At 42.3% G+C, this 24,093-nt stretch overlaps 1 protein-coding gene across 1 annotated transcript; it reads left to right on the forward strand.

Moving 5' to 3' along the window:
• The first annotated feature begins 968 nt into the window (after nucleotides 1-968).
• LOC101163405 (unconventional myosin-VIIb) lies at nucleotides 969-23,419 on the forward strand. The gene is made up of 48 exons (XM_011474393.3): nucleotides 969-1,033; nucleotides 1,263-1,300; nucleotides 1,397-1,498; nucleotides 1,583-1,735; nucleotides 4,928-5,112; nucleotides 6,107-6,228; nucleotides 6,311-6,453; nucleotides 6,526-6,639; nucleotides 6,739-6,892; nucleotides 6,972-7,048; nucleotides 7,126-7,245; nucleotides 7,444-7,583; nucleotides 7,657-7,867; nucleotides 7,945-8,080; nucleotides 8,160-8,335; nucleotides 8,413-8,550; nucleotides 8,636-8,794; nucleotides 8,879-8,971; nucleotides 10,012-10,106; nucleotides 10,192-10,276; nucleotides 10,368-10,586; nucleotides 10,674-10,883; nucleotides 10,974-11,186; nucleotides 11,270-11,434; nucleotides 11,518-11,808; nucleotides 11,883-12,034; nucleotides 12,109-12,235; nucleotides 12,311-12,430; nucleotides 13,838-14,011; nucleotides 14,090-14,317; nucleotides 14,397-14,564; nucleotides 14,646-14,763; nucleotides 15,438-15,564; nucleotides 15,645-15,811; nucleotides 15,904-16,085; nucleotides 16,539-16,660; nucleotides 16,749-16,903; nucleotides 17,353-17,506; nucleotides 17,609-17,764; nucleotides 19,799-19,904; nucleotides 19,981-20,094; nucleotides 20,174-20,261; nucleotides 20,348-20,454; nucleotides 20,628-20,813; nucleotides 21,694-21,810; nucleotides 21,985-22,068; nucleotides 22,147-22,266; nucleotides 22,350-23,419. Exons 2-48 carry the CDS (start codon nucleotides 1,283-1,285, stop codon nucleotides 22,443-22,445), a joined length of 6,687 nt encoding a protein of 2,228 aa, XP_011472695.1. The 5' UTR covers nucleotides 969-1,033; nucleotides 1,263-1,282; the 3' UTR covers nucleotides 22,446-23,419.
• Nucleotides 23,420-24,093: the final 674 nt, after the last annotated feature.

Here is a 24,093-nt window from a genome sequence, read left to right on the forward strand (position 1 = left end):
TACAAAGCCAGGTTTGTGCATGGCATCATTTTATCACTCTTATTAACATGGTGTATGTGTTTTTGTGTGTGTGTGTGTGGGGGGGGGGGGGGGGGGGGGTTGTCGGTACTATGCAGGTTTTAAACCAAACATTTGTTTGTCTTGTCCTTTTGTTTTTAAATTTGATTATATTTTTATGCAAAGCACTTTGAGTGCTCTGAATTGTAAAAGTGCAATATAAATTAAGTTTGATTGGATTTGATTTGATTTGATTTGCTTCTTAGCTGACAGGAGCGGAGCCCGGTGTGGTCTTCTGCTGCTGAAGCCCATCTGCCTCAAGAGTGGACCTGTTGTGCGTTCAGAGATGCTCTTCTGCAGACCTCAGTTGTAACCAGTGTATTTGAGTTACTGTTGTCTTTCCATCAGCTGGAACCATACTGGTCATTCTCCTCTGACCTCTGACATCAACAAGGCATTTTCTTTTTTTTTTTTTTTTTGGACCATTATATGTAAACCCTAGAAATAGTTGAGGGAGAAAGTCCCAGTAGATCAGCAATTTCTGAAACACTCAGACCAGCCCATCTGACACCAACAACCATTCCATGTTCAAAGTCACTTAAATCCCCTTTCCTCTCCATTCTAATGCTTGGTTTGAACTGCAGCGGATCGTCTTGACCATGTCTACATGCCTAAATTTGCATTGAGTTGCTGTCATGTGTGCCTAATGGCCGGTGGTTGTAGAAGTATTCCTTAGATCATTAGGAATCCTAATATAAAGGGTTATTTATTAAAAACTTTTGAGTCTGCAGGCTTTTGTAACAAACAGATGAGACCAACATATTCTAGTGGGAGTGTTTTCTGTGTTTGGAAACACCAAAGTGTGTCTTCTGTAACAACACCTGTAAATGTTGGGGCATTTGTGACACTACTGGGTGGTTCTGCTATCCAAGAGCAAAGTCAAAAGACCATAAAACCGAGGCTGCTGGGAAACCGGGCTGCTTCCCTGTCATACAAGGAGAAGAGCCCTCAGCAGCTGCCGCGCACCTTTTCTCAGGTAAGAGTGGCTTCTCCACCCTTTGACACAGTTTTTAGGTTAGAATCATTTCTAGTGATTTATTTTAATTTGTTCAGTTTTTTGGAAGCAGAGCCATTTGTAACCAACCTGCCTTGATTATGAACACCTGACCTTTAAAATATCTTTCTTAAGATGCAGAGATTCTGGGATGTGCTTAACTCATCATCTATATTGATTCTATCAGTAATTGTGATTGATTTATTTTCAGATTTAATCTATCTGTGAGTCATGGTGCATTTGAGTAAGGTAAGAGTAATTTGTACTGTATTTTCATGATCCAAAATGCTAAAATCTTTGCACAAACTGTTGGATTTTTATTCCAAATCCTTCCACCCTAAACAGGGGGACTTTGTATGGGTAGACCCAGGTGTTGGAGTCCCCATTGGGGCAGAAGTTCAGCTCACAGACACGGGCCAGCTTCAACTTTTAGATGATGAAGGAAAGGTAACACACCCATCATGATTGTCCTCCCCTCACACACCAGGAAACTGACTTTTCATAATCCCTGTTCTCCTCTAACACGGAAAGGTGCACAAGGTGGACAAGAAGAATGAGGGGAAGATCCGGCAAATGCACCCATCCTCGGTGACGGGTGTGGACGACATGATCATGCTGGGTGATCTGAACGAAGAGGGGCTGCTCAGAAACCTGCTGGTGCGACACAAAGAGGGCAAAATCTATGTAAGTTTCTGTTCTCCTTCAGCGCAGAACCACCTACTTTTATGGCGTCCATAATCTGGCTGGAAATGCTTACACGTCATCTCTTGATACCTTTAGCTGTAGACTTTGGCCTGCTGTTTTTACCAGGGGTGTTTGTGTCCATGGTGACGAATCAACCTCAGTGGAAAGAGAATGTTCCAGTATTTTTTCCATCGAAGCTCAGTGGTGTGTTCTCAGCCATGAGTCAACCCTTAGCACAAAAAAAAGTACAATTTAATTTATTATGATGTATGAAAACCTTGTCTGTCTGTCTGTTTGCCAGACAGACAGACATGGCCTGGAGTTATGCAAAGTCACTTTATTCAACTTCAAAATTGAAAACTTCTATTACATCTTCAGCCAAAATTACTATTTTTATTCATTAATGACTCAAAAACTACACAGTAAGAGTACAAAATTTTTTGTGAGGATTGCTTTGTCGTGTGTATGAATGTTATTTTTGTAGTAATACTTAATTAGAACAGATAACCTGTTTTATTATGGAAAACAGAAAGCAGCAACAATCGCATTTCATGCTCTGCTCTAAACCAAGGGGGGGGGCTGGCTTAACCACGGCTAAATGAACGTGGGCGCCGCGGTGAAGTTAGTTTTAGGTTGCATATTTGACTGACGTTCAGCGTTGATGCCCAGTGGTGTCTCTGAGGGACCGTCAACAAATGAACAAGAGCATGATATGGTGACGATTTGAGATCAAACCCAAGACTAAATGCTTTGCAAAAAGAAATGGATTACAATAAACCTTTTCCTGAAGTTGTGTCCAAACTATCTTACTTATTTTTCACTTGAAAAATTGTTTTGAGTTAATATGCAGATATTTTTTTCAATAGCTTCCAAACCATGTGACCCAACAAGTCCAAATGTATCTCGAATTGTGGCACTGACATCCCAACATCAGACACAGCACTTTGTTTTGCAATCATTCATGATGGACAGCTTGCAGATAGCTTAGCTAATTTTCCTCACCTGTCAGTGATGTATCCAAGTTTGTCACAATATTGACAAAAATGTGGCGCTCCAAAAAAGGTCATTAACATAGGAGCAGCAATCTCTGGAAAATAGCAGCAGGAAGGAAGCACATAGTAGTCATTCAGATTTTAAGGTTTCTTAGGTCAATATCACGCTTGATCAATGGGATGCATTTGGACTCATTTGGGTCACATAGTTCAGGAGCTATTGAAAAAAATGGCCAGAATTCATGTGGGAACCTCTGACAATTTAATATAAAAATTCATATGGAATATTCAGCATCTATGATTGCAAAATAAAGTGGTGTGTCTGATGTTGGGATGCAAGTGTCACAATTCGGGACACACTTGGACTCATTGGGTCACATAGTTTGGTAGCTATTGAAGAAAATGCCAGCAAAAGGGCTTCCATTAGCAAAATTTTGGTATTAAAATACCAAAAAAACCTGCGTAGACCATCGTGAAATAGAAATTGTTGCTTTTGTGGAACAATTTAATTTTGATTAACTCTTTTTCTAAATGCCAGCATCTTGCATTTTGAAAAAATGGCCTTTTCCCAAGGTTTTCCCAGGGTCAAAGGACACTTATGTGGTGTTTGTAGACAGGAGCTGGCAGCAAGTGTGTGCAATTTCATGAAAATCGCTCAAACAAAAGTATCGTTTTCCCATATTGTGGAAAAACACAAAAATCGCCAATTCTCATAGTTCGCCACAAAGTGGCCGCCAAGCCGCAGGCCGTGTGGCCGTCCCATAATGATTTCAAAACTTTATTGGGGATATCCCCAACGGGTGTATTTTGGTTTTGTAACTGTGTTTTGAAATAATTTTTTCTCTGACCCATAAGCGTTTTTCGCCCTATTCAATTTCTTTTTACGGGATGGCTCGCCGTGATGTCATCGTCTTTGGGGGGGTGACGTTGACTTTGTGGAAAATTCATTTTCAATTTATCCCAGGTGTGTGCACATTTTGGTGACTTTTCGAGCATGCGGCGGGGGTCAAATTTTCGCTGAAATGCGCTGGAATCTTTCCAACTGCGAAAACAATACAGTTTTTGCAGTCAGTGCTGCTGTGGGCCACAATAAAGGTGTGAGAAAATGAAGCAGCAACAGGTAAAATACATAAGGAAACACATGATGCAGTCATCAAAAGGAATTCAGAAACACAAAAGAAGCAAAGCTAGTCATCAATTAGTCTCAAAGGGTTACAAGAACATTTCTATTTTTGTTTAGCTCTAAGGAACAACTATTACCACAAATGGGAAAAACTTGGAGGAATGGAAAAGAGTGACTGAACAAAATGACTCATCCAAAAGGTCATAAAAGAAGAAGCGCAACACGGAAATAAGTGCAGGCCTTACTTAATTGACCCAGTTAAGATTAGAGTTTATGATTCAACAATAAGAAAGAGATTCAACAAATATAGATAAAGTTCAAAGATAAAGTCAGTGCTGAACACCAACATGAAATACGAAATAAATCGTTATAGAGGGTTGAATAAATTGCATTTTTTTCAAATAAAAATGGAAAAGAATATATTGGAAAAAGTTCCTCCAAAGACACTAAAAAAACTCAGAGATTAAATTATTTGGTTTAGGGGCAAATAATTTAACTAATGTAGTCAGATTGGTTCAGAAATTGTTTACCACCCTAAGGAAAATCAACATTTCAAAAGTGAAACTTATATGTTTGTTTTTATGTTTATACAAGGGAATTTTTGGTTATAGATATAATTTAAAGAAATTAGGGGAATAATGTAATCTCTACATTATTCAGGTTTGTGCACAATGAGGTAAAACTAGACCTATAATATTATTTTACTTAAACGGTTTTAAGTTCAGATCTGTCTGTTCAGTTTTGAAGGAATGATTTTGTGTAAGCATATAGCATTTATTGCTTTATTCAATGTAACCTTAAAATAGGATCTTTTGAATGTCTAACATAAAAAAAGTGTTTTGTGGTTAGGTGGTTTCCAAAACTGGTGGCTGGCACCCCTTTTCCCTGTTCCTTCCATTTGTTGATCATTCAGTATTTAAAGCAGCAGATTGTGACTATTCACTGTAGTATTTAGAATGTTTAAAACGGGCTTTTTAGCCCCACAGCTGTGAATAAATGTTGCTCTCCCCCTGAAGGGGCTTGTTTGTGCTCGTCAAGCGTTCTGCTGTGTGACATTAAAAATCTCTCTGTTTCCAGACATACACAGGCTCCATTCTGGTCGCAGTCAACCCCTACCAGCTGCTGCCCATCTACACCACAGACCACGTGCACATGTACACAGATCAACGGCTGGGCGAACTGCCACCGCATGTCTTCGCCATTGCAGACTCGTGCTTTTTCAACATGCGCCGCAATCGCAAGAACCAGTGCTGTGTCATCAGGTCAGACCCAAGACTGGAGCTCAGTTCCCCCTGTTTCCCTTTGACTGTCAGTGAGTCTAAGCCTTTAGATGAGTGCCCTGCTAACTTGAGAGGTGGTTAAACTGGATGGATATGTCTGCGGGAAGTAAAACTAACTGCTGGAGAGGAGTTTTGAAATCTTGGAAAGAATTGCAACTTTTGAATGAAGCAATTACTCAACCCAATTTAACAACTTAAACCAGATCGTAGACTGTCCTAAATCTAGAAACGTATCGGGATGTGTTTAGGTCTGTTTGGATGCAGCTTAAAGTAGTTTACATTGCTAGAATAAGGCTGATGCCTTTTGAAAACATTTCTGTCTTAGACAGTTTCAGCGAAAATAAGGTAAGAAAAAAAGGTAGGAATAAAATAAGCACGTTATTTAAAATATGATTATAATGCTAGAGTTACTTACAGTTGTTATGTTAAAGCTAATTATCATAGGATAAATATGTTGACTACGGTACTTTCATTTTTGTAAATGAGTAAAAACTATCTCCCCCAACAGAAAGCCAGGTAGTTTTAAATAGAAAAAAGTAAACCCTTTTTTGAGTCTATTGCCTTTTTTTTTTTTAATTTTTATGAAAACAAAGAGTCATAACTGCTAAATTGTATACGTACTGCTGATAATAAACAGAGACCTAGAGGAGTCATTCGTTACTGGCTAATGGAAACTATAGGTAGTTGGTCCTAAAACAGGTTCATGTGGAACACCTTTTTTAAACTAAGGGGGATTCATTTCAAATGTAGCTACTGAAGGCTGATCTGCTGTGCAACTGCAGAAATTGTCTAAGACCAGGAGTTTATTTCAAATTAAACATTCTGGAAAGTTCAAAAATCAAAGATTGTACAGTCAATTTTATTTAACCCAAAAAGAAGTGATAGAATAGGAGTCAATCAGGAGAAACAAATCACAGTAAAATCCAAAGTAGTTACAGACAAAATCCAAGCGCTCAAATCTCTGTTGTTTGCACAGCGGAGAGTCCGGAGCTGGGAAAACTGAGAGCACCAAGCTGATGCTGCAGTACCTGGCTGCAGTCAGCGGTCAGCACTCCTGGATTGAGCAGCAGATCCTCGAGGCAAACCCCATCCTGGAAGGTTGAAGCAAACTCCTCATATGAGTTTTCCTCAGCAAACTCGCCCCAAATATTTAATGACCTATGTTTCCATTCCCCTGCAGCCTTTGGTAATGCCAAAACCATACGTAACGACAACTCCAGTCGGTTCGGAAAGTATATTGATGTCAACTTCAACAAGAGCGGGGCCATTGAAGGGGCCCGCATTGAGCAGTATCTGCTGGAGAAGTCCAGAGTCATACGCCAGGTGGGCAAATTAGTCAGTGGTAGTAAAAAGACTAAAGGTCTTGTTGATGAACTTTGTGGACTTCCTTAATAGGCGCCTGAGGAAAGAAACTACCACATCTTTTACTACATGCTGATGGGCATGTCAGCAGACCAGAAGAAGATTCTTTCTCTTGGCACAGCAGCTGATTACAAGTATCTGACCATGGTACAGTCACATTTCAATAAACGACTTGTTTAATTGTGTGACTTCGTTGAGTGTGAATCAAACTATATTTAGCTTTAAGTGCTGTAACCCTTCCATTAGGGAAACTGCACAAGCTGTGAAGGGCGAGACGACGTAAAGGAGTTTGCTCACTTCCGCTCAGCTCTGAAGATCCTCACCTTCTCAGAGGCAGATTCCTGGGAGATTTTTAAACTGCTCGCCGCCATCCTTCACCTGGGCAACGTGGAGTTTGAGAGTAAAGGCAGCCATTAGACCTTTTTTCTCATACAGCGTCTACAAATGATCTTATCTGTCACATATCTGCTTGATTTCAGGCACCATCGTCAGTAACATGGAAGGCTGTGAACTCTGCAAATGTTCCCATTTCAACATGGCCAGCCAATTGTTGGAGGCAGGTGTTTTTTGTCTCAGCAAAAGGACGAGCTTTTTCTGAGGGTCTTCTCTGACTCCATTTATCTGTTATCTTAGGTGGATCCCAAAGCCCTGGAGACCAGTCTGACCCAGCGCTCCGTCTCCACCATTAAAGAGACTGTCTCCAAGTTTTTAACGAGAGCTCAGGCAGTGGATGGCAGGGATGCTTTCGTCAAAGTAAGTTGCTTCACTCTGGAAAGGCAAACATTACCAACAAAGTACAGTCAACAAAAAGCAAGAACAGAAAGATGAGCATGTAGTATGCAGGTTGTACTGCACTCGCCATATTTTTAGTGGTCTATGGAACCAGTCAGAATTGAGTAGTCACCTAAACCATGGGGTAACACAAGGGTAATACTGTTCTTTCTTGCTCAGGCTCTTTATGGAAAACTCTTCATTTGGGTGGTCAACAAAATCAACTCTGCTGTGTACAAGACCGCCGAGGAGGACAAAGATCTCCAACAGTCAATTGGTCTTCTTGACATCTTTGGGTTTGAGAACTTCACTAAGAACAGGTTGGGGTTTGCAACAGTTGGGTTGTTTTTAGAGCTGAGTTTGAGACTAAAATTCCTTTATCTGTTTCAACAGCTTTGAGCAGCTGTGCATCAACTTTGCCAATGAGCAGCTTCAGCAGTTCTTTGTCAAGCATGTTTTCAAGCTTGAGCAGGATGAGTACAGTCGAGAGAACATTGTTTGGAAGCACATTGAATACCAAGACAACCAGAAAACCCTTGACGTTTTGGCAAGCAAAACCATGAACATGCTGGCTCTTATTGATGAGGAGAGCAACTTCCCTAAGGTTTCTGATTTCCTTGCTCCCAAAAAGTTGCGTTATAGGAAAGCAGATGATAATTTGGTAGTTTGACTCATTTTCAGGGCACAGACACCACCTTGCTCCAAAAGATGAATCAGTTTCATGAGAAAGGAAATGTCTACATTCGCCCAAAGAACGTCCATGAAACAGTTTTTGGAATCCGGCATTTTGCAGGAGAGGTTTACTACGACTCACAAGGTTCTGTTTTTTGGCTTTGTAGCATCAAAAACTTTCACCAAATTCCCGCTTTGTTCTCACAAGTTCTGTTTTGTTTCAGGCTTCCTTGAGAAAAACCGTGATGCCTTCAGTTCCGATATGATCCAGGTCGTGGAGGCTTCCACCAACAAACTCCTCAGGCAGACCTTTCAGAATGAGCTGTCCTCCAGCTCCAAAACTATCAAGAGCAGCAGCAATCCCAGGATGGTAATCACCATGAGTAAGAGCTCCACCAATGTGAGTAATGTGAGTCTAAATTCCCAGATCACCTGGACAGTAGACGCAGTTTCTCAGAGAATTGTTTTGTCTAATAGAAAACTCCTGAGAAGAAGCGGGTGCCAACTTTGATTGGTCAATTCCGTCAGTCTCTGGACTCCTTGATGAAAACGCTGTCAGCCTGTCAGCCATATTTCATTCGCTGCATCAAACCCAATGACTTTAAGAGGCCCATGGTGAGCAGAGAAGCCTTAAACAGCAGGAATTAAGTTTTGTGTTCATCCAGCCTAATGAGGTAAAAATGATGCATTTGTGTGCAAGCTGTTTGACAGAGACCTGTGCATGCGTCAGCTGCGTTACTCTGGTATGATGGAGACCATCAAGATCCGAAAAGCTGGATATCCTGTTCGTTACACCTTCAAAGAGTTTCTAGACCGCTACCGGGTTCTCCTCAAGACCTCAATCTGCAACCCTGCAACTGTGAGCTGGGCACCATCTAAAAGTCCATCTCCCCCTTTTGGCCATTGATTTTCTCATTGACTTTTATTTGCTTTGTCCAAACAGGAAAGCGAAGAAAAGTGCTGTGAGACCATTTGTAAGAGTGTGCTCAAAGAGGACAAAGACTGGAAGACAGGCAAGACAAAGATATTTCTGAAGGTGATCCCATCAGTAAAATATTAAAAACAACCCTAAACACGAAGACTCTGAACTCATCTAGCCCAACATGCAAGTTTATTCTCACAATACAGATAGTTAGATAAATTTGTAATGAGGAAAAGTTGTGATCTGCGATATTAGCGATCAATATTGCAATGACGATATGACTTGCGATACATGAACAACCGGGCATGTAACATGTGTCCAAGAGCATGTGTTTAGTTTGTTTATATATAATGCCAAGTACATTTCACACTGGATGTATTTGATGTTGGTGTGAAATGTCAGAGTGGTGCAAATCTTGCAAACCTTCCTTCAGCCTTTTTTTACAGCTCTGTTCCGATATATGAAAGAGTTGGAGTCACATAAACCGCACTTATTCATTTCTCCTTCATAATAAGATTTGGCACTTCCTTGAGTTGTAAGGGATACCACCCATATGTCACTACAAAATCCGAGTCTCTGATTGGTCAAGGTTCAACTGGTTTACCTTTCAGTGGACATGCATTTTGTACGTAGAACCCAAAAATGGTTTAGAAACCTGCGTAGCGACGCGTGAATGCAAGAGTTTTGAACGCGGATTCCAAAAAACTGAATACCATATACAGTACATGCGTTTACATAGACTTTTCATTGAAAGTGCTCGCTTGAATGTGACTTGCCGAGCCCAGTGCAATCATAGTTTTATACATCTATTCCATTTCACTGCAACAGTTTTATTTGAATAAAATATGGAAGAATGGCACAAGTAAGAACTTTTATGTTACGGAAACAAACCAAAGAACAATGATCTGCCTTTCTGGTAGAACTGGCTAAAACCAATATGGACAACAATCACAAACAATGTAGCGTGCGCTTGGGCTTTTTAAAAAAAAAATTGGTTTCTTAGTGTATGGGTGTGTAAACATTAAAGCTAACCATTAATTGCAGTTTACACTGTGTTTTGCATAAGTTCATACCTTAACCTTGATCAATTTATGATTTATTGTACAGGCCTAATTTGTGTCAGCTAAAAGCATTTTGGTGTCATTTTCCAACAGGACATCCATGATACAAAGCTGGAAGTGGAGCGAATGATAGAGCTGAACACCAAAGCCCTTTTGATCCAGAGGGTCCTGAGGGGCTACAAATACAGGTAAGCAAACACCAGGCTGCAAATTAGTGTTCTGCTTTTTTTGTGGATATTTATCTTATATCTGCTGATGTCATGTCATCTGAAGGAGAGAGTTTTTGAAGAAAAGGTCAGCTGCAATTGTCCTTCAGAAAAACTGGAGAGGGCACAAAGGCAGGAAGCTGTTTAAAATGGTACACCTGGTTTCTTAAATCTAAATGTTTTTTTTTTAATGGGAATTGAAGAAAACCTTGTATCCAAGCTGGAATTGTGTTGTAACTCTAGGTGCAGCTTGGCTTTGCGAGGCTACAGGCTCAGGTCCGCTCTCGTCACCTACACCTCCAGTATAAGAGAAAGCGTCAGGCTGCTCTGGTGCTGCAGACCCACATCAGAGGATATCAGGCCAGGAAGGAATGGCAGCGCAAGAGGAATGCAGTGATCGTGCTGCAGACGCACACCAGGGGCGTGCTGGCACGAAGAGCCCTCCAAAAAATGAAGAGAGACGTGAGTCTTATGGAAGAACCCCTTGTGCCTCACTCGACAGCTTGATGGGTTGTGTCTGGTCCCTCATTCTGAGCGCTGCTCTTTTAGATGTACCTCTCTGCTAAAGAGAAAGAAGCAGAGCAGCGGGCTCTGCTGGAGAAACAGAAACACTTAGAAGAAATCTTGTGGAGGAGGCAGCAGATGGAGGCCCAGAAGCAGTCTGAATCCATGTCGGCTATGGAGTTGGTGGACGACATGTTCGGCTTCCTGCCCGACTCTGTTGGAGGGCAGGAAGGTCAGGCACCTGTGGGATTCGAGGTCTGGAAGAACTGTTTTTTTTTCAACACCAGGATAGTAAGAGAAACTTGGAGTTTATTAAGTTATATTTATTATCTGATGTGTTTGCAGAATATTGAAGGGAAACGGACCATCATTGAAGAGATTGATATCGATGAACTGCCCATTGAGGAAAATCTTCCCCAAGAGGACTATGATGACCTCGATGAGTTTACCTTTTCCAAGTTTGCCTCCATGTACTTCCAGGGTGGAGTCACCTCCACCTACATTCGCCAGCGGCTTCGAAAGCCCCTGCTCTTTCACGAGGACGAGGAAGATGTTCAGGTACCGTCTTTGAATTCCATTCAAGGTTTTTTCCTGTCTTCCTACTTCGGTAGGTCACTCCGGTGTTTGTTTTGTGTCTTCAGGCTTCGTTGACAGTGTGGTGGATCATTCTGAGGTTCATGGGTGATCTCCCAGAGCCAAAGAAACAGACCAGAGTTCAACTGAACTCCCCACAGGAGCGATTCATGCCACAGGACTTGGTCGCCAGGAAAGACAGACGTCTGAGCCACATGGTGGGCCTGGATCAGGTGGGTCATAGATCTGAAGTTTCCCTCATTTTTGTGGTTGGCACGACTGCATCTGACATTTTTAAGTGCCCTGTTTCTTTTAGAGGATGCTAAGGAATAAAAAAGAGAACACACCCTCGATAACTGCGGAGGACCCAGCACAGAAGAGAAAGGCCTCGGTTTTTACAGACCTCCTGACAAAAAACAGGAAGGTGCCCAATGAGAATCTTCAGAACTCTAAGGTGTACACTGTTCCTGAAGGAAACCCTCGAGCAAGGAAAGGGTCTACCTTCACTGACCTCCTATCCAGAAACAAAAAAACACCAGTTATTCCGGATAACGCAAGTTCAAAGTCCAATTCGAGTTTCAGGAAGCAGTCCGTCATCATGGAAGAGGTGAGGTGGAGGCTTGAACAAAGCCCCAGTAGACGGCTTCTTTCCGTGCACTCATGAACATGTTGTTCTTTCAGTCCGAGGATCAGACAGATGTGGTAAAACCCACCCCTCTAAATACTCTGAAAGAGGACATTGATCCGGACGAACCTACCCTGGACCGACCACTGACATCTTTGGAGAAGCTGCACATCATCGTTGGTTATGGCATCGTCAGACAGGATCTCAGGTTGGGTTTTTTTCTCCATCTGTTTAGAAACTGTCCCTTCATGAACCTCGTCTCATTCATTTTTGCCTGAACAGGGATGAGATTTTCTGTCAGATCTGCAAGCAGCTTCAGGATAACAGCAACACCAACAGCTGCTTGCGTGGCTGGATTCTGCTGTCCCTCTGCCTGGGAGTGTTTCCTCCCAGTGATCGCTTCACGCGGGTGAGTGAAAACCTTCTCAGCCCCATCCATAGGGCTGGGATCTTCTATTTGACCCTTCATCTCCTGTCTCGGCAGTATCTTCAAAGCTTCATCCGTGGCGCCCCACGAGACTTTGCCTCATATTGTGCTGAGAGGCTGCGGCGCACCAGGATGAACGGAGCAAGGGGGGAGCCTCCGGCCTGGCTGGAGCTGCAGGTACTCTCATGAGAGCAGTTCTGTCTCATCTGTCAGCTCAGTACCACAGTATGATGAGAGGCGGAACACAAGTGAAAGATTTTGGTCACAAACAGGAGAGGATAACCTGAAACAACAGACGTTTCTGCTTTCATTTAACTCTTTGTTTAATGTGTCACATTTTCCTCTGGTAGACTGGTGTTGTAACTGCACTGAAACGTGTTTTTCTTTTATTGAAAATGGTCAAATTTACAAAAACAATGTTTTGTTTTTGTCTCAAATGTTATTGTTAAAATTTAAAGCCTCGCTACCTGCCACTGGCCCATTCCTGACAAGCCTTGACTTTGTCAGGACTTTTATTAATTTGTGGCAGATTCAATTCAGATATTTTTTCTCAAAATAGTGGCTTTTCTGTTGGTTTTATTACCATAGCAACCATTTAATTTTTTGGTTGCCTGGGGGTGAAAAACAGGTCTCAGTAATTTTTAGAAGAATATATAATAGAAAACTTTTGAATATCCTTGGTAACTGAGGATTTTGTAACCTCGCCCTCGTTCCTAATATGTCCATATTGCATGTTACATTGTTTTGAGCCAATGATATGTGTATTCAATTTTCACAATATTCAGTTTAAAAATATGTGAGTAATAGAGAAATGCCAGTTTTCCAAATGCACAACTTCTTGATAAATAGCTTCCCAATGATGCTCAAGGAATTAGGAGGGGATAGATCGAGATCCATAGGAAAAGTTTAAACTTGTAGCTGGTAGTAAAGGGGGTTTTTCTATTTGAAAATTCATGGTGGCTGCCTCTTCCCAAGGTTAAAAGTCAATGAATCTTCAGTTATGGTTGTAAACTTAAGCTGGCGGCCTGTGTGTAAAACTTTGTGAAGATTGTTTGAAAAAAAAGCTTTTTTCCCAAACTGTGCAAAAATGTCCAGAAATTTACTCTTGGGCCATCCCATAATATTTTCAGAACTTCCTTTGGATATCCTAGACACGTGTTTTGCTTTCATTAGGAGATTTTGAAAATTTTTATTTTTTTGAGGCCCATGAGAGATTTTGCGCGGATTCATTTTTTGACAGTTTCTCACACTTTTTGGGGTGAGGGGGGGCGGGGGTCATTCACCATGACAAAAATGTATTTTCATCGAGTCCTACGTGTGTGCAAATTTTGATGGCTTTTGAGAAATTTTTGCTCTAAGGTGCATGAGAAAACAATCTGGTCCTTGCAGTCCAGGGCTGCTGCGGAACATAAAAATAGGGGTGGGGGCAGATCGTTTTGTAGCGTAAGGAGTGAGCCATGACCATCTTAAATCATTGATTGGATTAGCAACAATTCTGTGACATTGAGTACTTAAATGCTGTTTGCAAAATATCATAAAGGTTGCACCTACAACTTGTTGTGTTGTTTGTCTGCCCGGTAACAGGCCACCAAAACGAGGAAGCCCATGATTGTTTCTGTGAGGCTGATGAACGGCGTCTCCATCAACGTCCCTGTGGATTCAGCCACCACATCCAAAGAGATCTGCCAGATGGTCTGCAACAAGATCAAACTCACAGACTCCTTTGGCTTTTCCCTCTATGTTGCCATGTATGAAAAGGTACGCAGGCAGACATGATATATCATCATTTTGAAGGCTTGGTAAGTTGAACCCTCTGACAGTCCATCTCCTCTGAAGGTGTGGGCTCTGGGTAGTGCCCGGGATCACGTGATGGATGCCATCTCCCAGTGTGAGCAGGAGGTGAAGAGAAAGGGGGGTCAGGAGAGGCACGCGCCGTGGCGCCTTGTCATCCGCAAAGAGATCTTCACCCCGTGGCACGATTGCAAAAAGGACAAGGTCAGCACAGATCTGATCTACAAACAGATCATCCAAGGCCTGAAGTTTGGAGAGTACCAGAGTAAAAAGGTGTGTGGCGTCATCAGGAACAATTGTTTTAACTAAACGAAAGCCTGTCAGCTGCTTTACACATGTTTCACCTCAACAGGAGGATGATATCGTGGAGCTCACAGCAAAGCATTTGTACATCCAGCACGGTCGTGACAGCCGTCCCGACTATGTGAAGGAAGCTGTGCAGGAGTGCGTCAGCAACTCCCTGCTGGAGGCCAAATCTGAGGCCAAATGGGTTCAGATGGTCAGCACCGCTCACTCTCAGGTTAGTCACAGCCTGCACTCGAGGGAAGCACCAAAAAAAAATCAAATGTGCTGAAATCGTGTCTGCTGTTCCCCACTCAAGGGTCAGTTTGTGAGTTCAAGAAAAACAGAGGACGCTGTGAAGGCGGAGATCGTCGACTTTGCCAGGGAGGAGTGGCCCATCTTTTTCTCCAGGTTCTTTGAGGTCACCAAGGTGTCAGGTATAAGTCTGTTTTGAAGAAAATAGGTTATGGATCTCTTGATTAGCTTTAAAGTGGCAAATAACCATCAACAGCATTTTGAATGTCTGAATGATGCGCTTAAATTTGAGGTTAACCTCAACTGTTTTTGCAGGAAAGTAGATGAAGGTAGATATGAGGACTTAAAGGACTTAAGTCTCACAGAATTCACTCAAAACTTAAGGTTTAGAACTTAAAAAAAAATCTTTTTATGTTTTAGCTCCAGAACATTGTTGTCAGCTCTAAAAATAAAGGCTCTCTCTCTTTTTTTAATCTTCTTTTTAATCTTTAAAAGTGTCCTCTCAACCTGTTGACAGTGGTCTAATGTTAATTTGAGAAAACAAAATAGTCATTGTAACTATAAGTTTTTAGACTTTAGACCTGTACTTAAATGTAAAGACTGCAGACTAGACTTGCACTCGTAAAATGGGACTTTTGAGCTTCTCTGGATGGAGAATATGAAAGACTGAGGAGTAATGATCAACCAAAAAGTGTCAGCAGAGGTAAATCCTCACTCATGTGACCAAACAGGCGGAACAGCAGATTAACAGAAACAACAGTTTTTCTGCCGCTTTCACTTCTAAATGTTGTCAGGGTTTCTGGGGGCCTGTGATGAACTCAACTTCTGAGCTCATTTTGTCCTGCTATCCTTCCAGGTCCTCCTTTGCAAAAAAGCAAGTTCATAGTGGCCATAAACTGGACTGGAATCACATTCCTGGATGAGAGGGAGAAGAGGCTGCTGGAGCTGTCCTTTCCAGAAGTCACTGGAGTCAACAGCAGCAGGTTGAGTTGTTCTCACCGATGCTGTGGAATCAGAGGTTTCTGGAAGTTTTCTTGATGTGGGCACTGTTTTGTCTCTAAAGGGCTGATCAAGCAGCTGGGCAGGCTGTGTGTCTGCTGACATTGAAAGGGGACTTTACGCTGAGCGGGTCCAAAGCTGAGGACATGGGCGAGCTGATTACCATGTTCCTCGGTGGTCTGACTGAGCGATCCCAGTATGCTGTGGCACTGAAGGATGCAAGTGGCCAAGGTCAGAGCCGTCCCTTTTCTCTCACACATCCCCCCGGGTTCTGTTCGTCTCCTCTGAGTGCTGACTGATTCTTTGGCTGTCTCTTCTCTCAGATGACCCTACCCTCCTCAACTTCAAGAAAGGGGACCTCATTATCATTATTAAGGACAATGAGCTCCTTGAGGGGCGCGGCTGGGTAAAGGGTGAAAATGACAGCACCAGAAAGAGAGGAGCTGTCCCTGTTGAGGCTATCCTAATACTGCCAACGCTGACCAAACCCACCAATGAGGTCATGGTACGTTTGCGTCAATCAAACAGAAAAGAAATCTAGTTATTTTTTGTCTTCTTGCACATACATAGGATTTTTCTTTCTTTATGTCAAACAAACGGAAGGATAAATATGTCTTTTCTAGTGTTGGTCAGTAGTCTTTCTCACAAAGTTTTGTGCCTGACATCTTTCCACCTTGATGTCTTGATAACTGACAGCTAGTTTTGGACAGGAATTCCTGTCATCTGGAAAGGCTGGACAAGATTAAAGCACAAAGCAAAGAAAACCATTTAAGATTTGAACATAAAATAAAAGCAAAAACATCCCCACAGAAAAACTGAAATATTTAAAAAGAGAGCAAAACAATCCCTCTCATAAATTAGAGGATAAAGACAACAGAAATAATGGAGTTTCATGAGGAATATCAGGTATGGTTCTGTGTTCCAGTTCTGCTGAGCTTTAAAAGAATATCCTCTTTAGAGTCTCATCAATCTCCCGCCAAACCAGAGGAAGAACTTGATCCAGACCAACCAGAAGGAAACAGGGTCAGTGGGTCGGGCGCCTCTGGCCACACTGAAGGAATTCTCTGTGCAATATTTCAGGTTTGTAGTCTGCATGCTTCATCTCACCAATCAGCAGAGTAGTGTTTGTGACAGCAGCAACTCCGTTCCTGTTCATTTCATCCTACAGACAGCCCATCAAGGATGTGAACCGCCAGGTGATTTCGAGGAATGCTGCTCCTGAAAGGCTCTGGGCTCACTCCAGAGAACCCATCCGACAGCCTTTCCTCCAGAAGTTGGTGGGCAACCCGGAGCTCAGCCAGAAAGCCTGCTTGGCCTTTACAGATATCCTCTGCATGCCAGAGAAAAACAGGATTTTGTCGTTTTTGTCCCTCTGTAGTTTATCCTCTCAGCTGGAATTCCTATCATTTTGTTTTAGCTATTGGTTAAAAATCTAATATCCCAATCCAAAGCTTGGGGCACATTGGACTTTTCTGCTTTCTGTGTTTATTCAGTAAAGTTAAAAACCAATCGAATGTAGAACCTTTTCCGTTGGTATTTTTGCCAACAAGAGAAAATGAGATCTTCTGTAGACATGAATTTTCTTTGCAGCATTCTCAGGCAAAAAACTGTAGACAACAAAAACTGTATAAACCTAAAGGTTTTAGTGATACATACACAAGCTTTGCACGGCATAACCAAGCACCAAATGAACAAGAGAATGAACAAGAGAAGTGTGTTTGGTAAAAGCAGCTCAGATTTCCTGCTGTTACGGCTCTTTGACTGCTGTGTACCCATCCTGAAGTACATGGGAGATTATCCCACCAGGCAGGTGCAGAATCCTCTGGAGCTCACCGATCAGATCTTTAGTCCTGCTACAGAAAACGAGGCTCTCCGGGACGAAATCTACTGTCAGATAATGAAGCAGATGACCAGCAACAACAACCGGTGCGTGATTAACTGTTACAAGTTTGGTCATTTGAGTGCTTTCTCATTCAAGAGAGTCTCTAGTGCATCAGCTGCTCTTGAACACGCCTCTTCTGTCTTCAGGTCCAGCATCGATCAAGGCTGGCAGCTGCTGTGGCTTTGCTGTGGTCTGTTCCCCCCCAGCCAGGCTCTTCTCAAGCACACTCAGCGATTTCTGGAAACCAGACGCAGAGATGCGCTCGCCTCTGACTGCCTGCAGCGGCTGCAGAGCTCTCTGAGGTTTGACTGAAATTCAACATTGAAAAGGGGGAGAGTTCAAACAATAAAAAAAGAGACTGTGTGATCAGGGTTTTCGGCTTTGAAAGTTGAGGGCAGCCAATGAGGTTTGTAGAAAAGCAGTTGCTTCACACCTCCCAGGGTTAGCAGCCTTCATTGCAACAGACCATATCGTGTAACACTGTGGTGAGAAAAGGAAATGCTGTCTTGCGTTTAGACTCTGCATGCTAAATTTAGGAGAAGGGCTTCCTCACATTTGCATGAAGAAGCAACAGTCTGTTCACTTTACATCAATCAAAAAGACAAACACTGCAAATCGTGAAGTCAGTACATTTAACTGTTTCATAATTGTGAATTGATAAGAATAACACATCTGTCCTCGGCCCATTTTGACTTGTAGAAATAGTAACTAGTATAGTAGCTATTGTAAACACAGCATATCATTCTCTACCATTTCTTAATACTAAAAAATAGCCTGAGTTTAAAAATCCACAGAGAATCAAGACCCACCGTGACAATGATGGTGTTTTTGTTGTTTCTAACACCTTTTTGTGGCGTTTTTTCTCATGATTAAGGACATAGATAAAGAAAATTCAGCTTAGAATTCCATTTCTAAGTATTTTTTTTGCCTTTTTAAAAAAATATAGCCTTAAAAAGACCGTGATTGTTACATAGAACTTACAACGGCAAACTACAAGCTCCCTGCACTGCTCCATTCTGATGCATCCACTTGTAGACAAATAGATCCCTGAACATCTTTTTTTCCTCCTGTGAGCTGGAATCTGAATCAAAAGATAAAGTTAAAGTCCCACTATCTGTCACACACCTAGCACCCTTGGTGTGTGAAGTTTGTTCTCCGCATTTGACCCCTCCCCTGGGGGAGCGGTGAGCTGCAGGCACAGCCGCGCTCAGGAACCATTTGGTGGTTTAAGCCCCCAATCCAACCCCTTAATGCTGCGTGTCAAGCAGGGAGGCATTGGGTCCCATTTTTAGAGTCTTTGGTATGACTCTGCCTGGATTTGCACTCACAGGGCGGACACTCTACCACAAGGCCACTGAGCTTGATACAGCTGGATAGATCTGATAGTGCTCGTTTTGTTGTACCAGTAATGTTTGGCTGGGAGTGTCAGGGGCTGTAAGCTAGTGGGAGTGAGCGTAAACAGAGGGATAATAGCAGCAGGGGAAGCCCTACTTCATGCCAAAAGTCCCGCCCACAAGTCAGAGGCAAATTTCTAATAAACTACTGCCTCTCCTTTGGTTTCTTGGTTCCTGCTGGTGATTCCTGTTTGGAACGCCAAATAGGGGGTCACACAGTCCAGTTCTCATATACAATCAATGGAGTGGACACTCTTGAAAATGAAACTAACCGTAGGTACGTTTCCTAAAGTGACTAATTAACTTGTTGCTAAAGGCTCCATTCACCTTAAATTGAATATGATCAACTCTAAAGCAGTAAACACACTTATACATTTTTTAGAAACTTTTGTGGCCCCTTTGGTTAGAAATGATGCCCACCCCACCTATCTGAAGAATCTTATTCATTTATTGTATATTTTACCTCCATATTTGAACAGATATACTCTGGAATACACTGACATACTATGTTGGGTTCACTTATTGGTCAACCCACTTACCTATGAAAAAGCAAACTACTAAATATGTCATATTTTGAGCACCACTAAACGCAAAGTGACTCACTGTAAATCTCCTGACCACCCTGCTTTCATGAACAATAAATACTTTAAGCATATAAAGATCAAAGAAGCTTCAGAAACTAAAATGTTCCTAGGTTTTTCTTCTTTTGGTGTAAAGTTGTTCCTTGGGAGTCAATGGAGGGTGGCTGTAGTCTCTGGGTGGGAGTGCTGCAGGAGCAGAACAGCTTCAGCGAAGGGTCAAGGTTACAAACAGACAGATGAAGCTTCCTTGTTGGGTCCAATGTCTAAGAAATGCAAACCTTTAGATGTTTTAAGTTTTTGTTTGTGTCATTCTTTTTCTTTTTTGTGTGTGTGTGTTTGACTTAATATCCCTCTGCTTTAGGATGGAGCCCAGAAAACTCCCACCACACCACGTGGAAGTGGACGCCATCCAGCAGAACAGCACCAAGATCTTTCACAAAATTCACTTTCCTAATGACACAATGGAGGTACGAGCAGGCAGAAAGACATGGTAATGTTAGCTAACCTGTGGTATTTCAAGTGACCACGCTTCTCTTTCTGCAGACACTTGAGGTGGCAACCGGCACCAAGGTCAGAGATCTCATCAAAAGCATTTCTAAAAAGCTCAACCTGATTTCAGCAGATGGCTACAGCCTTTTTGTCAAAGCACAGGACAAGGTTTGTTTCTCATTTTCCAACCTTTTGACATCATTTTTAGCTTTTTAAGAAATATAAAATCTGTCTCATTTAATTTCAGGTCATCAGCTTGAACGATACAGACTATTTCTTTGACAGCCTCAGACAGATCACTGACTGGTCCAAGAAATCCAAGCAGATGAAAGACGGTAGCACCACCTGATAGGTTACACTCACAATGGGAATGCTGGAGGACTTTCTGCATCTGAAAACACTCTGTATGCTTGTTCTGCAGGCGGGCCGGTCAACATACCCTACCTTGTGTTCTTCATGAGGAAGCTGTGGTTTAATGTGATCCCTGGCAAAGATACTCAGGCTGACCTGATCTTTCATTTCCCTCAGGTTCATTTGAATGAACAGCTCATTGTTTTTCCCGTTCCACCTGAAGCAAATATAAATGCCTCCATAAACATAAGCCACCTGGCAAACTGATAAGATAAAACAAATGAGTCACCGTATTTAACATGGAAATGTTTCAAGATTAAAATGTGTTCCTGCATCCCTCTGACTTCAAGGAAGTACCAAAATACCTGAGGGGCTACCACACTTGTTCCAAAGACGAAATGGTCAACATCGCAGCTCTGCTCTTCAGAGCAAAGTTCGGCAAAGACAACAGCCAGATGGCCATGCTTACAAAGATGCTAAAGGAGCTGGTGCCCGCCGACCAGCTGAAGGCCATCTCTGAGAATGAGTGGAAGAAGGTACTTTGCTCTTGATAAATTTGTCAACCCACCGTCCCCAAAACCGCCACTCAGTGAGGCTGTAGCGCAGCCATTCTATAAACATCCATGAACTACACCATAAAATCATTTTCAAGCTCCAAACTAACAATAATAAAGCGACGCATTGATTGAGGGTTAATAGCAGGATTCACTGCTTAAGTTATTTTAAAAAAAATGTATGTGGCGCAGTGGTTAGCACCTTCAGCTCACCTCTAGAAGGCCCTGGTTTTAACTCCTGTCTCATGTTATTGCGTGACTCTGCAAGAGGCTCGCGACCTATCCAGGGTGTTCCCCACCTTCACCCAACAGTAACCAGGTTGAGCTCTAGCAGCCCTGTGCCCCCAAGAAGAATACAGTGCGTTAAGAAAATGGACGGATGGATGAATTTATGAAGTAAATTAGGCAAAGAAGGTTTAAAGTTTGGCAGGATTTTACTCTCACACATTTTTGATCAACTTTAAAAGTTGCCGTTGGCCCTTTTGCGGTCAGGAAGATGGGTTGGTAGTATCTCTTTGGGGCTGTTCAACAGTGAAACCGATGCAATATTACATGAAAGGAGCTGTTTGAATCTGCAAAAATATGCTGCATGGCATTCATTCACGGCAGCTATTTTCAGCTGCATTTCTTTACAATGGAGGAAATATAGAACTATGAAGCATATCTTTGGATGTGCTCCAACTATCTGAACAATGTCAGTACTGTTGGCTTTCCCGAGGTCCCACTGTCAGAGCGGTGAGAGCACAGCCTGAGGGCTGCAGGGGGTGACAGAAAACTACTAACCTCATTAAGTGTTGCAGAGAATTTCACCGAACAAGGAAGCTCTATCTTGATGCATATTTAAAATGTATGTTTTTTCCAGAACATTGCCACCTCCTATAACAAACAAGGCAACATGACTGCTGATGAGGCTAAAGTGGGCTTCCTGAAGGCAGTTTCGCGCTGGCCGACGTTTGGCTGTGCTTTCTTCGAAGTGAAGGTAAGCGCTGTCAGCAAACGCCCTGCAGAAATCGCTTTATCTTTTCATCTGTGATCAATTTGGAGTGGGTGGCAGACTTGTGCTCATGTCATGTCTTTTGAAACCTCAGTCACCATGCCAAACTTGCTGCAGAAACCACTGTTAGAGAAGACTTCTGTTCTGTTTTGTTTTCAGCAAACGTCTGAACCCAGCTTCCCAGATATTGTGCGAATAGCCATCAGCAAGCTGGGACTCACAATCATCCACCCTAAAACTAAGGTTAAACGCATTACATTTAATGTAAATGACAGCATGGATGGCATTCAGCTGACCTCTTTGTTGACTCTGTTTTTAAAGGAGGTTCTTGCGACTCATCCATTCAATCGCATTGCAAGTTGGTGCAGCGGCAGCACCTATTTTCACATGACTATTGGCAGTTTAGTCAAGGGCAACAAATTCCTGTGTGAAACTTCACTGGTAACGCACCTCTTTAAAACGCACTAAACTTGCTGAGAACCACTTGACATGCTTTTTCCTAAATACTTTGTTCTTTTTTTAAGGGTTACAAGATGGATGATCTTATAACCTCCTATGTCAATGTGTATTTGAGGGACAGAAGGCCTGCACAGCCCAGGAACCAGCGCTTCAACATGTGAAGACAGGATCTGCAGCAGCGTTAGGTCTCTGCTTCTGTCAGCTTTATTAGTGATGTGTGGAGAGAAACAAGTGATTTTTTTTTTTTGCATATTACAAGCTGATTATTGAGTTTTTATTTAAAACATATCAACATGAGATTTTATAATAATTAAAATAATTAAAATAATTTTATAATAATGGATAAGTAACAGCAAAAACACTTTGATTTGCATAATTTTTTTGTTTGAGCTCTTAAAGTCAAAGAAATCTTTGTTGTGCCTTTTCAAAAATGTGTCAATCTATTCAGAACCTGAACCTACTAAAGTTCACAGAGTCTAAGGCCGACCTCAGGGCTGAGAAGATCCAACATTAGCTCACAGCATCACTTTTCTGTATTGTTATTTCTGAGGAGACTCCAGTTTCTTACATTTTTTGTTTCACAAAAATCACGGTTCCAGACTTTTGTGCTTTGTGGTTTTTATGCACAGACAAGCGGATCAGTTACTCCAGCACACAAAAAGGTCACTGTGCACGCAGGACAAGCTTCCCAGCAAAATCGATTTGCAGTGTCCCTATTTATGAATTCAGCCCTTTCTTCTGAAAAAGTACGCTGCTGCACGGGCGACATGCTCTTTAAAAGCACAAATGGATTATAGTGTTATAACAAATACCGAGCATTGACTGGTTTTCTTGAAGTATGGCATTAGAGAGACAGTTTTTCTTTAAACTTCTGCTTGTGAACCTAGCGGTATTTGAAAATGTGTGGTTAAGCGTCCTTTCATTTGGGCTCTGTTGCCTGATGACTGGAATGACGTGAAGCCACCTGATGGGATGCCTCAGCCCGCGCTCCATCCTGTCGCAGGTTTACAAAGACACCGCGGGGTGTCTCAAAACGAGTCCTAGAAACGCTGTGGTCCCATGGGAAGAAATTCAGTCAACCAGGTTTCTTTTTGTTCAAAACTGTCAAATAAAATGTTTTTTCCCACCTAAACAAGTGACAATTCGTTTTTTTGAAAACTATGCAATCTAAATGCCATAAAAGAGCACTTTTATCAGATGCTGCTTTGTTTACATGTGTGAAAGTTTGCAGAGACAAACCTTAACTGATCATTTCTCATTGTTTTTACTCAAACTGTCAGGCCATCTGGGGGATTTAGTAACTGAACCACTCTGGCAGCGCAATGAGTGCCGCATTGATAAGAGAAAGCACAACTAAATGCTTTTGCTGCTGGGTTTCCAGACGCACAACCGACAGCGAAGGCAGGCCAAACAAAGGGTGGAGGGAGGGGGGCGTCCCAATTAGTAGTTGGCAGTGGATAACCAGGGTAGGGATGTCAAAGCCTCTCCACAGTCCTCCGCAGATAGCGGCTTCATTTTGGTCTGCGACGTCTCATCTGCATATTGGGTGACAGAGAAAAAAAGGGCAAAGTGTCTGAAACACAGCTGGGAAGTACAAGTTTGAAAGAAATACTATTCCCTTTGGCAGAGGGGCCTTCTCCACATCTGTCCCCTGGCTATGTGACTTATTTTGGGCATTCTAATTCTACATGCCCCCTGGAGGCAAGAGACCGAAAGGAGCCTCTGTTTTCTCCAAGTACCCTCCCTCCTACTTCGTGCATATTTTTTTGGGGTGTTTTTTTTTCCATGCTCATGGTCCTATAGGGCATG

Source organism: Oryzias latipes, chromosome 4 (assembly GCF_002234675.1).
Source record: "Oryzias latipes chromosome 4, ASM223467v1".
Taxonomy (NCBI): Eukaryota; Metazoa; Chordata; class Actinopteri; order Beloniformes; family Adrianichthyidae; genus Oryzias; species Oryzias latipes.

Coding starts and splice junctions, on each gene's coding strand:
- LOC101163405 (XM_011474393.3), top strand. Junction 7,868..7,944: donor AGGAGAGCAACTTCCCTAAG/GTTTCTGATTTC, acceptor ACTCATTTTCAG/GGCACAGACACCACCTTGCT. Junction 15,565..15,644: donor ACTGGAGTCAACAGCAGCAG/GTTGAGTTGTTC, acceptor TTGTCTCTAAAG/GGCTGATCAAGCAGCTGGGC.